We start from the raw sequence: 13101 nt of genomic DNA, 5'->3' as shown, positions 1-13101 counted from the left end.
AAAAGAGCATTAACAGGGTCTGTTAAATAACCCATTTTTTAAAAAAATGTTGATTATTGTGTATTTTCAGGGGCTCCAACTATACAGCCAAAGAGCACATGTGTCCTTGTTGCTAGCTTTTGCTATTGGTATACCAGGTTTTCATAACTTCTTACTCGGGGACTGTTTAATATAAAGGAAACTGACAAAAATGAACTTTGTTTTAGGTGTTATTTATCATTGTGATCTCACCAAAGAAGAACTAGAGCCAAAAGTTTTCAGAGAGGTCACAGTGAAAGGATTTGATCCTTCAGCTTATCAAACAGTGCAGGTAAGTAAAGAATCATTTTCTCTGGTTCTAATAATGTGCCACACACTGCAAAAGTTGCAGTTGGCTGAAATCACTTTAACTTGACCTCTCAGCTGATTTTGTAACTCCACACCTACAACTTCAAGATACCACCCATTAATAAATAAGACCTTTCACTTCTGGTGACAATTCTCTGATGAAATATTGTTTTATTTGGGAAGGAGATTTGTGATAGTGATAAAGCATCTGCTTGGGATGGAGAAGGTCCCAGGTTCAGTCTCCAGCATCTCTAGTTACAAAAAGATCAGGTAAGAGGTGATGTGAAAGGCTTCTGTCTGAGTCCCTGGAGAGCCACTTCCAGTCTGAGTAGACAGCACCTTGATGGACCAATGGTTTAATTCACTATAAGGCAGCTTTGTGTGTGTGTTCAAACTATGGGCTCTCTCCCCCGCCCAATAAAAGAAGTGTCATAGTTTATATTTTGTAGTAGGAACAGGTGCTCTGCCACCAGTCTTGGTTTGAAACCTTCAGAGTTTACTCTCAGGCCTTCCTTGATGATTGGCTGACATCAAAGGGACATTGATGAGAGAGTTCCAGGGAAAGCAATTAATAGGATTGTAAGATGGTGATTTGATTGTAGTGTCTGCTACAGCAGGAAAAAGAATGTTCCAATTACATGTATACTTTTTGGGAGTGTAGTGTCAGGGTTGATGTCCAAGTATAGTGTGTATTTGACTGCTGCTGTATTTCAGCATGCAAGATCCTTGTGGTCTGATGTAGTGAAGGCCAGTTCTGCCTGTTAATAGCCTTTTCCAAACTTTGATAGATGACATAGGTTGTCAAAGGTGCAGTCATGAAGAATCTTTTTGCTTAACACAGTTGCACAACAGAGATTGATTTCCTTGAGGAGTGAGGAGTCCTCTGTTGTTCCTTGAGAGAGGATATGATTATGTGACTTTAATAAGTGTGGTATTTCTAAGTTTAGTGAGCTGAAAGTAATTAAATTCAAATATCTATGTAATTAAAATGTTTCAGTGGGAAAAGACTAATGGATGTATTAGGTGAAAATGTTTATGGAATCTATAATCACTTCTACACTTAAATAGATTCCATATTTAAACTTAGCAAATTTAATCAGAGAATATAGAAAACACTTTGAACTGAAGCTTCCTAGTTTACTTTAAGAAGGGTTCAGTCATTTTTAAAAATCTTTTGGAACATGAGATAACTAAGTAAATCGTTCAGCTTTCATATGTTCTGCCTCTCTCTCCTTCATTGTATGAAGTGCAGTAGAATGTTGTATCAGGAAATGAAAACAGCAAAATACTGAGGATATGAAGACTTTCAGGATGTTTTGTAAGTGTAACTATATTGATACAACTATTCCAGATTGGAAAACATCTGTGGAGTATTCCTTTATTGGTCTACATATTTTGGTCTCCTTTTATTGGTCTACACTGGTCCATTGAACACCTTCATTGGTCCCAATTCTGAGCAGAAGAAAAGCAAAATCAGCCCATCTGATGTGATACCTTTTGTCAGACTCACAGATGTCAGCAAACTGAACACTGTTACCAAAATGGAGGAATATTTTTGCATACCCCACGAATGTCTTACTGGAAAACACTGAACATAATAAAAGTATCAGTTCCACAAAGGAACAGTTGCTTAATTAGCATGATCTCAAAACCAGTTCTGAAGACAGACAACTTACCTTCTCATACCTTCATTATTACTTCCACTTCTTTATTAATTCATCTCATGAATGAACTAATAAAGGGCATATCTTTTTACCATCTGGTACAGTACATAGCTCTTCCAGGTATTATGCCACTGATGAGAAGCATATCCATTTTAAATTTTAAAAAATTCTAGCATCCACCCATCCAGTTGTTCAGAAAATTTATAGGGTTTTTTTTTTTACATTATTTCTAGCCTGATGTAGTACGTAGTTAGGCCTAGGCTCAAATCCTCATTCTGCCATGGAAGCTTATTGAATGACCTTGGGCCAGTCACACATTCTCAGCCTAACCTACCTCACTGGGTTGTTGTGATGATAAAATGGAGGAAAGGACAATTCAGGACAGACAAAAGGAAATACTTCTTTACACAATGGGTGATTAAGATGTGGAATTCACTGCCAGAGGAAGTAGTGATGGCCACAGGCATAAACAGCTTTAAAAGAAGATTAGACAGACTCATCAAGGATAAGTCTATTCGTGGCTACTCGCCATGGTGACTAAAGCAAACCTCTATATTCAGAGGCAGTAAACCTCTGAATACCAGTGCCCAGGGGCAACTTCAAGGGAATGCCTCACCCTCTATGTCTTGTTGTTGACCCTCCATAGCAACTAGTTGGCTACTGTTTGAGACAGGATAGACCACTGGTCTAATCCAGCAGGGCTCTTCTTATGTTCTTAAGATGTAAAATTTATTGGCTTCCCATTGTGGGGTATATATGAAGTAAACAAATTCCACTAAAAAGAACTCTCAGAATTTTTGTGGCAGAGCAAACCTAGCATTTTTGTGGCAGAGCAGTCAAGTATTAAAATCAGGAAAATAAATAATTTGTTTTCAGTGTACTGAAGAGGGTAGCAAGCATGTGTTAAACAGCTTAGAGGTTCATTTATCAGGATAGCATAAATATATTGCGACATTAAACTTTTGAGATGAGCAGCTGAGTCTTCGTCACTGATAAAATGGTATCTTTTGCTGAATGTTACATAGACATTGGGTTTTCCAGGACCAAATGAAATATATCTGAGGACTTGAGAGTAGATGTAAACTCAGGGACAGTATTTTTCTATAAATTCTGTTCTGATAAGGTTGCAGCAATTGTGCATTTTGTCACCATAATTCTTTTTTCCCAGAAGGAAACGGTGGCCATGGAGCCTTCCTCTATCCCTTTCTAGTGCAGGGACAGTAGACGATGCCCTGAGTCCCTTACCAGTATGAGTCACATATTGAAGACAACTGAGGTTGTTTAGGACCAGGGTTTGGGAACTGCCAACTGGAAGCACAACTGTGGGGAAAACATATTTATTTAACAGTATCAGACATAAAATTCAGAAAGAAAGTCAAATGAATGGCATTGCCAACTCTCTTGTTCTAAAAAAGCCTCCTGTGCCTTTGCAAGCTGCACTTGCAGACTGTAAGATCAGTGGTAAAGTTGTCCCTGATTCTTCATGCCCACAAGAAAGACAGCTGTACTGGTCAAACTGTCATCTGTTAAGCCTTGCAATGGGGTAGAAGCCAGGTGAGAGCAATGCAACCCCAGAACAGAGCAACTTAAATGCATACCGGTCTCGGCAGCTGTTGTTATGTTGCAGGCCAACAGCTGGCTGGCCTGTGCTGAAAATGGAGTCCATCTTAGCATCTAGTCCTGTTGGAGGGTTGCCTGAAAAGAGTCAAGAGACACAAGGACAGTAATGTTCCTCAGTAGCAGCCTTCAAACCTCTGATTGTGGTGGTCTTGAAGCCCCACCCCCAGGTGGAATGCACCTTTAGGAAGAAATATTCTTGTTGAGCCAATACTTTCTAGGTACACTACCAGGATCTCGCTGTTACACCAGATCCGAAATCAGAGAAAGTATCCTGAGACAGAGAAAGAAATTAAGATTACTTCCTTAAAATGCTATCCTGAACATCTTCTAGAATAATACTTTTGCCATTCTATTATTATTATTATTTATTCAATTTATATACCGCCCATCCCCAGGGGCTCTGGGGATTAAAATTATTCCCTCAAATTGCAGTCATCCTTTGAACCAAGTGTAAGGTTGCTAACTTCCAGGTGGTTCCTAGAGACCTTGTGGAATTACAACTGTTCTCAAGATGACAGGTCAATTCACTTGGAGAAAATGGCTCCTGTGTGAAGGTGGGCTCTATGGCGTTATACCCTGATGAGGTCCCACCCCACTCTCTCTATTTTCTACTCCTAAAACTCCAGGAATTTCCCAACTCAAGAGTTGGCAACCCTAACCAAGTGCGTTTTGATGCACACCCTGACTATAAGATGGAATGCTTATTTTTTTTAAAAGTCTTCTGTTTGTCAGTTTACTGTACGTCCTTCAGTTAATATTCATTTGTTTAAACTCTTATATTTGTCTTTCCACCTTAAATAGGGCAAGCAAGACAGCTCACAGTGTCTAATAATTTATGAAAGTTTAAAATATGAACAAAAAATTCCAGCATCTTACTGTTCAAAAATAACATTTTAATTTTTTTTAATTTATTTAATTTTAAATAAATAATACTATTTTTATTGTTTTCTGCTATGTGAAAGCTCTTTTGGACTCTCTAAGTACTTTCATGTTTATTTGTATGTTTTTCCTTCCCCACATAAGTTCAAAGATCATTAAGTTTATATATTTATATATAAAGGAGAGAGATTTACCCTCTTGTGCTTACGAGTTTTTGCCATTTTATCATGTGAATCGTTCAGACAGTGCTTTATGTAAATGCCATATCTGTTTCCATGAAGCTGTCACTGTGACTCTTTTGTCCTGCTTTGTATTTGCACCTCATAGTGATACTCAATCATGGAAGAAACCCACAACTGTTCTAATTCAGAATTCAGCTACATTTAGGAGGAGAACTAGGGGGATAAGCCCCAGGGATTGTGAGAGGCATCTTATTGTCTTGTGTTTGAAAGGAGGAAGGATGAGTTTGGTCAAAAATGATTCTGACGCATGGAGGAGAAAGGTGGCTATATTTTATGATGATATATAAGAATGAAGAGAGATGTAATAATAAAAAGAACTCGCAGTGTATTATTCAGCTATGCTTGATGCTGTCCTTCAAAAAAGATCTAGAGTAGTACTGTCAGTGAAACAAATATATCTATTTAGGTTATTGATCTGCTGCTTCCCCCTTTTTTTGTGTCTAGCTTTCAGTGGTTTACAATAAAAATAATAACATTAGCAAGTCAAATAAAATCAGGATTGAAAAATATTTATTTATGTCATTTATAGTCCACCTTTCTCACTAAGACTCTTAAGGTGGATTACACAGTATGAGATTAGTACAATCAGTATCAATGCAGTAAGTACATGTCCATACAGTAGCAAGGACATTTCCTTTTTCCTTTTAAATAATTTTTAATGTAGAACTCAAGGCAGATTACAGAATTAAAACAATGCAGTAAGAGCAGTGTAAAACATACAACCAACAATAAGTAAAACTGGATTACAAAATTAGGAAACAGTGCACTTAAAACTGTATAATACATGGAATATAACAGTATAATACTGTGTCAGTCTTGAGAATCTGATGAATGCTATGAAACCCCCTCCCCAGAAAAATACACATGAACATACAAAATTTTGCATACCATTTACATTACTTAGTGGACTCTTCCTGAAAAATAGTGAATCCAAGCTGTACAAATAAAACAAAAGGTAATCTTTAATCCTGCTCAGAAGGAAATTTGAAGGAGAAGGCAGCTGCTGTTGTTTGGCTTGAATAAGAAGTTGAAGTTGTGGAGCAGCCTTTGACATGGCTGTGCACATGTCTTCTTCAACCTTTATTTCATTTGGCCTTCTAGTTTTGATGTCAGCAAGTGTTCATATCAAGGACATTTCCATAAACAATGCCATTGAGTAACTAGATACAAGTTTTAAAAGACATAGCATTAGCAAGAATCCAATACAGAGTAGAAGAAATACTTACTGAAACAGAACATAATCAATTCTAGGACTAACATTAGACAACATAAAGCACAGGTAGTACATAGGAGTACATATTTAAAACAACAGGTAATATGTAAGGCAACATAGCAGTGAAGTCTATGGTCTCATTGGCAAAACATCTGAGACCCCCTCCCTACAATACAGCCCTCTCATTTGAGTAAAAAGCCTTTTTGAATAATTCGGTTTTGCATTGTTTGTGGAAAGCCAGGAGCGTGGGGCTCTCCTGATCTCCTCAGGCATGCTGTTCCAGAGGGTAAGGGCCACCCCAGAGAAAGCCCATGTACGAGCTGTTGTTGATTTCGCCCATGTACAGGCTGGCACCTGCAAGAAACCCTGTTAAGATGAGCAAAGCTGCCGTGAAGAAACATAGGGAAGGAGTATGCCGAACTAAGGCCGTGATGAGCTTTGTATGTAATAACCAATACCTTGAATTGAGCACGGTAACTGATAGGTAACCAATGGAGTGACTGTAGGATGGGAGTGATGTTCATGCTCCTTCTTGCTCCTGATAACTGTCGAACTGCAGCATTTTGGACTAGTTGGAGCCTCCTGGTTAACTTAGATGGGAGACCTATGTATAGTACATTACAGTGGTCAAGCCTTGATTTTACCATAGCATGGATCCAGGTGGCCAGGTCGGCCAGGTCGAGATAAGAAGCCATCTTCCAGGCTAGAGAGAGGTTGTAGAAAGCATTTTTTGCCATTGCCTTAACTTTTTTTTCTGGTAGTAGCGCTGGATCCAGTATAACTCCTAGGCTCTTAACCAAGTCTGCAAGGGTCAGATAAACTCCATCGAAAGTGGGGAGTACAATATCATTCAAGATCTCTGAACAATAATAGAACAATAATAAATAATAACAATGAGAAATCAATAAGCATTAGATTTTTAAAAAGCAAAATAAAAAGTGCAAGGTGCAGGGGGAAATTAAAATATAAAACAACTTCTGTACTAGTATCTTGGAAAAGACCTTTAAAATACAATAACAAAAAGCCAAGCAAATAACATCATTTTTACGCAGTGTACCTAAAGGATCTGGTCTAGGCATCAGGTAAACCTCTGACAGAGGACATTTCATAGCAGAGGCACCACCACTATGAAGGTCTGGTTTCTGCTCACACTACTTCAGAGAGTGAGGGCATATTGTAGAGTAAGCCTTAAGAAGCTGATCTTAGCTAGCAGGCAGATTGATATGGGAGTAGGCTATTCTTACCTGATCCCAGTGTGTTTAGGAATTAGGCCTGTAAGTCTTCTCCTGTCGCTTACTAGCTCTTTATTCTCCTCCAAATAGAGTAGATGGCAACAGAAAGCAAGAGGGCTTGAAACAATTTGTTTTGCTTATATGATCATCTGTGGGTTTATTTTGCAGCTAAAGAATTCATCGTGAATACTCTAGCCTAATGCATTTTACTCAGTTGCCATAAGTTAAGTTTTCTTCTCCATATTCCACTAAGTTGACAGAAGAAATCCATAGAGGCCTCTGGCTAAGATCATGAGAAAATTGCTTGTAGAATCAAGGTCTTGATTAAATTGCTGTGGAATCTTGCTTAGAATTTTATAAGCATATATCACACTTTACATTCAAGGTAATATCAAGCTGAATGATCAATCTAGAATACATAAAAACATAATAAAACATAATAATAAAAACAAAGAAAAAAGCATAAGAATAAAAACATAAAGCAAAAACAACAATACAGTAAGTAACTTTGACCTAGTCTAAACTTACCATGTTCTAGGCTGGTGATGTAATGTCTGGCAAGAGTACTTGCCACAATTGTTGTCTATTGAACATTAATCGATATTCTGTAGTGTAAAAGTTTTTAAACTTGACTTGGAGATCTAGAGAGTTTTGTCTCATGAGTTATTACAAGCTTCCTAAAGGAAGCTGAAGAAACAAGAACTTTGAAAGGAGAAACATAGATGTCTTGATAGTCCCCATTCTTTTCCATGGATTTAGAATTAGTACTCATGGATGTGCAATGATTCATGAGGGATATCTCATTTCCCTCTTCCTCACTGTTTCCACTTCCCTTCTTTGCTCCCCATAGCTTCTCGACCTTTTCCTGCTTCCTTCTCTCTTTCCCACCCACCTTTGTCTGTCCCTAAAGTTGCCAGGTATGCACCAGTGCCAGGCAAATTCCCAGTGGTTTGCCCTTCTGCCTGCTGATTCCCGGGGATCAGTAGGAGGAGGCAAGCTGCTGAACAATTGTCTACCATCAGCAGACATCCCAGTCAAATGGACATGCACTCCTCCATGCCCCATGTGATGATGTCACTTTTGGAAGTGACATTGGTGTGGGGGGGGCATGCCTGCCTGCCTCGCACCAGGGCTGGTTCCTTAAAAATTGACCCAAAATATAGCCTTACTTCTGAAAGTGATGTTATCACGGCAAGACACAGAGGCATATGCTTCACATGCACTCGAGGAATACCAGGGTTAGTGCTGCACCCCCCCGCCCCGATTTCCCGCCAGTTACCAGAGAGACCTGACAAACCTGTCACTCCCCGATCTTCACCTTTACCTCTCCCCGCCCCTAGTTCTGCAGTGCATGGTGGGGACCTTGCAAAGACTTGATGGGAGAACTTCTTTTCCCCTGTATCCCTTTCCCCACACTATTTCCTCCTTCCCTTCTCCTGGCAGCCTTCATATGCTCACCTTTTCGTATGTCCTTTTTTCCTTTAAACCCACTAAACAACTTACATTTTATCTGTCCCCCATCTTTATATACTGCCTTTCTCCACAATGGGGATCCAGAGTTACAGGCATTCCTTTTATCATTTTGGTTTTTTTTTAAAAAAAAAAAACCCGGTACTTTTTTTTAGATTTCAGATTTTTCTGTAAACCTGGGGCATTTTTCAAGGGTATAGGAAGATCTGTCTTGCCCATTCATGGCTGCAGTCTCTGGATTTAAGTATCCTCAGATTAGGGCCACTTGGCTAATAGTATATAAGACAAGTGGGAACACACAAGGACTTGCAAGGAGAATCTCATTTCCCCTTCCCCCACCATGTCCTCTATCCCTTCCTTGCACCAGAAATGTTGCACTGGATCCAACCTTTAGTCTGCAGTGCTTGCAAAAGTGTCATATATCCTTTATAGTAGTTGACAAAGTATTTATTCATTTACTTTATGGACCACATTTCTCACTGAGAGTCGAGGCGAATTACAGAGAAGTGCAATCAGTCAGCATAGAGCATCCAGTGAACAGTGCAATAGGCCTAGGATTACAGAAACAGAGAACAATACAAACAACAAACTAAGGCACAGTACAGAAAGTGGATTACAAGATATAAGACAATACAGTAAAAGCAGGTGATATACCTTCAATAATCATTGCAGTGGACTACAGCCCTGTTTGATTATATTGGTGCTCTCCAGGACTGTTTCATTCTAATATAGTTCTAATATCTTTTTAAATCCTCTGTTGAACATTACTGTTTGCACATTCTGCAGGACAATAGAGGTGTGGGAGTTACTTTCCTGTGTTAGCGTATTTCTCAGGTGTGTCTGATAGCCAAGGCTATCTCTGATTTGATAAGGACTTTTCTAAAACTTTGTCTTAACACTTGAAGTGTCTCTGATTGTTTCTACCATGTGTTCTGACTTTGCTTGCAACTGGATCTAATGGAGGAAAAATAAGATCTTTTTCAGTGGTAAGATTTGGTTTTTATGTATTTGACCTTCATTCTAAAAGCTGTAGATCATATAGTGAGGTCTTAGAATCCTCCTCATCCCTTTTACAGAATTCCTTATATCATTCTGTTACAGGACTGCCTCCCAGCTTCTTTTTTTAAAAAATTTTTTATTGGAATTAGAAATATTTTGTCATTTATAACAATCAAATTACTTTAATATTCCAGTTCTAACCCCCTCCCTTTCCCCCCCCCGTTTATTGACTTCCAACAGTTTTCCAACCCTTTGTCTATTCTTCCCCTACTCATTTCAACTTATTTTGTCAATTAAACATATACTTTCACACTCTTCTAAGCTAGTCTATTATAACACAGTGCTAAGTCAATTTCCCTTCACTTATCAACTAACTAATACATTCCTGGCATGTTATTCAGTAGTAATAATACTGGTAATATTCTCAATATCCTGTACTCTGACTTATTCATTCTAATGTCATCAATATGAGACAAACAATTTATCCCTCCCTATACATAACTTGAGTACTCATAAGTGATGAATACATTTATAAGTCAACCAATTTAACTTATACTCTATATGTTACTCTTTACTTCCTCTTATATCTCTTATCTTTATAACATAAAGTCAATCAATTTGACCCATGTTCTGCACATTTCTAAATCACTATAACCAAAAATACCTTCAGCATAAGTCAATCAATTTAACCTATATTCTATATGCTACTTCTCATTCCTCCCCTTCTTGTATTCATGAATTTTAATTCTGTTAATTCTCAATTACACCCCTATCTGCCAGCAACATAATTAATTAATTAATTTCTATTCTTATATATCACATAATAACTATTACTTAATACTGTATAGAATAATCAAATAGAATAATTGCTTAGTAATTCTTCTTTAACTCTCCTCCCCCCGGTATAGTCACTTCTCTCTTCTTTTGTTTTTCTTCAATAATTTTCAAACTGCCACAGTTCTCCTCCCACCTCCCATTTTTTCACCAAATATTGTTTCAGCTTCTCCCAATCTGTGTTAAACTGTCCTGGATCAAGGTCTCTTAGTTTTCTTGTCAGTTTATCCATCTCCGCCATGTACAGCAATTTGTGAATCCAGTCCTCGATAGTTGGCACTTCTTGTACTTTCCACTTTTGCGCGTACAAAAGTCTAGCCGCTGCTGTCATGTAAAAAAGCAATGTCCTATGTTGTGCTGGAATATCTTCCATTCCCAAGTTCAGTAGCAGGAGTTCTGGATTCTTATTAACTTGAAACTGTAAAATCTCACTAATTACTCTTATTATTTCCCCCCAGTACTGCCTGACTACCTCACAAGTCCACCACATATGCTACAAAGATCCTTCATGCTTTTTACATTTCCAGCATTTATTAGACATGTTCACATTCCCTAGCGCAATTTTCTTTGGTGTCAGGTACCAACGATAGATCATTTTATAGACATTCTCTTTAATGTTAGTGCATGTCGTAATTTTCAAAGTATTTTTCCACAAGTATTCCCATGCCTCCATTGTTATTTCTTTATTAAAATTTATAGCCCACTTCACCATTTGCACCTTAACTACCTCTTCTTCAGTATACCATTTTAACAACACTTTATAGACCTTTGAAATTTCCTTTTTATCTTCTTGTAAAATTACTTCCTCCAAGTCCGAATTCTCCATTCTTATCCCTCCCTTGGCACAATCCGATTTATAAAGGTCTCTAAGCTGTCTATATTGAAACCAGTCATAGTTTGGAGACAACTCTTCTTGCGTCTTTATTCTTAATTTAGAAAATTCTATTCGTGTTATCTCCTTATACGTTAAACACTGTTGTTCATTATCAACAGTTCTCGGATCTATCACTTCATAAGGAACCACCCAGGAGGGAATTCCTTCTTGTAGGTAATCTCTGTACTTTTTCCATATTGTGAAGAGGCTTCTCCGAGTGTAATGGTGTACAAACATAGAGTCTGCTTTTACTTTATCATACCATAAGTATGCATGCCATCCAAATATTTTTTTGTATCCCTCTAAGGCCAGCAATTTGCGATTTTTAAGCATCATCCAGTCCTTCAGCCAAACCAAGCAGATTGCCTCATAGTAAAGTCTTAGGTTGGGCAGTTGCATTCCGCCTCTCTCTTTCGCGTCCCAGCTTCTTCTTCCACTGCCACTCACCTGGCCAGCAGGGGGGAAAGGCTCAGGGAACAGGCCCAGGAGGCAAAAAACTTCCTGGGCTAGCACGCAGTGGGTGCTCTCCCACCGGGCATGACATCACTTCCAGAAGTGTTGTCATGACGCCTGGCTGTGGGCATGATCCTGCACTTCACAGGGGCCCAAATTTTCCCCTGTAAAGTGCAGGAGCATGCCTGCTGCCAGGCACAATGATGTCATTTCCAGAAGTGACATCATTTTGCCCACCAGGGAGTGCATGTGAGAGAAGATCGACCCTGGTAACTGCAAATTCTCCCCCTCCTGCCAGGGGTGTAAGGGCACTTGGCAATCCTATTCTATTAGTAATACAAATGGGTAATCAGGTAATCTCTACAAGGCTGAGTTAGAACAGAATTAAATTGGCAGAATTTATCCTTACTAATGCGTCATTTTGTGAGTATTAAATGTATTAAATGTACCATTTTGTGAGTATTAAATGTACGTGCTAGTAAAATTCATAAAAGGCCTCGCAGAACTAAAAATAAGGTCTTCAAATAATACTTCAGATTGGAAATTAAAGAAGATTTATTGAGGGTTCTCCCCCTCCCCCTCCATGTCTTCCCAAGCATGGAAAAATAGACCGCAGGTTCTCAGTCAGCTGTCCTTAAACATCCTTCTGCTTTTCTTTCTGCATAAAATGCCTACAGCTTTAAAGAGTTGCTTGATGCACATGCACTCCCAAACCATTTTTTTCTGGTCTTCTCAACCTTTATGTATTGGAGCATCAAAATTATGTGTTACGAATACAGACTTTGTGATATCTGCCACATTGTAACAACTTAGAGTTCTCACCTGGAGCTGTGAAAAACATTCTCTGGGTGCAATTTTCAGGTAGAAAACAGCAATTTCTATTTCTCTTTCCTATTCCTATCAGGAATTGATCTTTATAAATTGTTCTTCTTAATTTATGTCTTGCATTTTTAGCTTGCTTTTCAGCTAAAATTTGACTCACAAACAGTTTAAAACAGTTTAAATAAAATATAATGATATTTGTTTAGTGAAATCCAGAGACAATGGAAGAGCTGATTCCTCTTCTTTCTTTAAAAGCTCAGGTGACCAAATGAAAGGATGACATCAATTTTATCAGTTACAGTTTTCACTATGACAATCTGCTGTTACTAACCTTCATTTTCTGCTCAACTATTATAGTACAAGAACCATAACCTCTATTTGTTTATCTTCTAGTAGATAAAAAGGGGGAAAGCTACATAGAAAAAATATTAACATCCTGTCTATCAAGGTAATTTCAATGTTGGTACTAATA

The 13101-nt window shown here is 38.3% G+C and overlaps 1 protein-coding gene across 1 annotated transcript in view; it reads left to right on the top strand.

The window, feature by feature from the left end:
- PREP (prolyl endopeptidase) overlaps positions 1-13101 on the top strand; it is a 106081-nt gene that overhangs the window by 64513 nt on the left and 28467 nt on the right. The window contains exon 10 of the mRNA XM_054975449.1: positions 207-310. Coding sequence (XP_054831424.1) covers positions 207-310 — 104 coding nt within the window. The remainder of the gene's footprint in view (positions 1-206; positions 311-13101) is intronic.

The sequence above is a fragment of the Eublepharis macularius genome, chromosome 1 (genome assembly GCF_028583425.1).
Source record: "Eublepharis macularius isolate TG4126 chromosome 1, MPM_Emac_v1.0, whole genome shotgun sequence".
NCBI classification, from domain to species: Eukaryota; Metazoa; Chordata; class Lepidosauria; order Squamata; family Eublepharidae; genus Eublepharis; species Eublepharis macularius.
The sequence above is the reverse complement of the archived record's forward strand: the minus strand, read 5'-3'. Positions and strand labels throughout refer to the sequence as shown.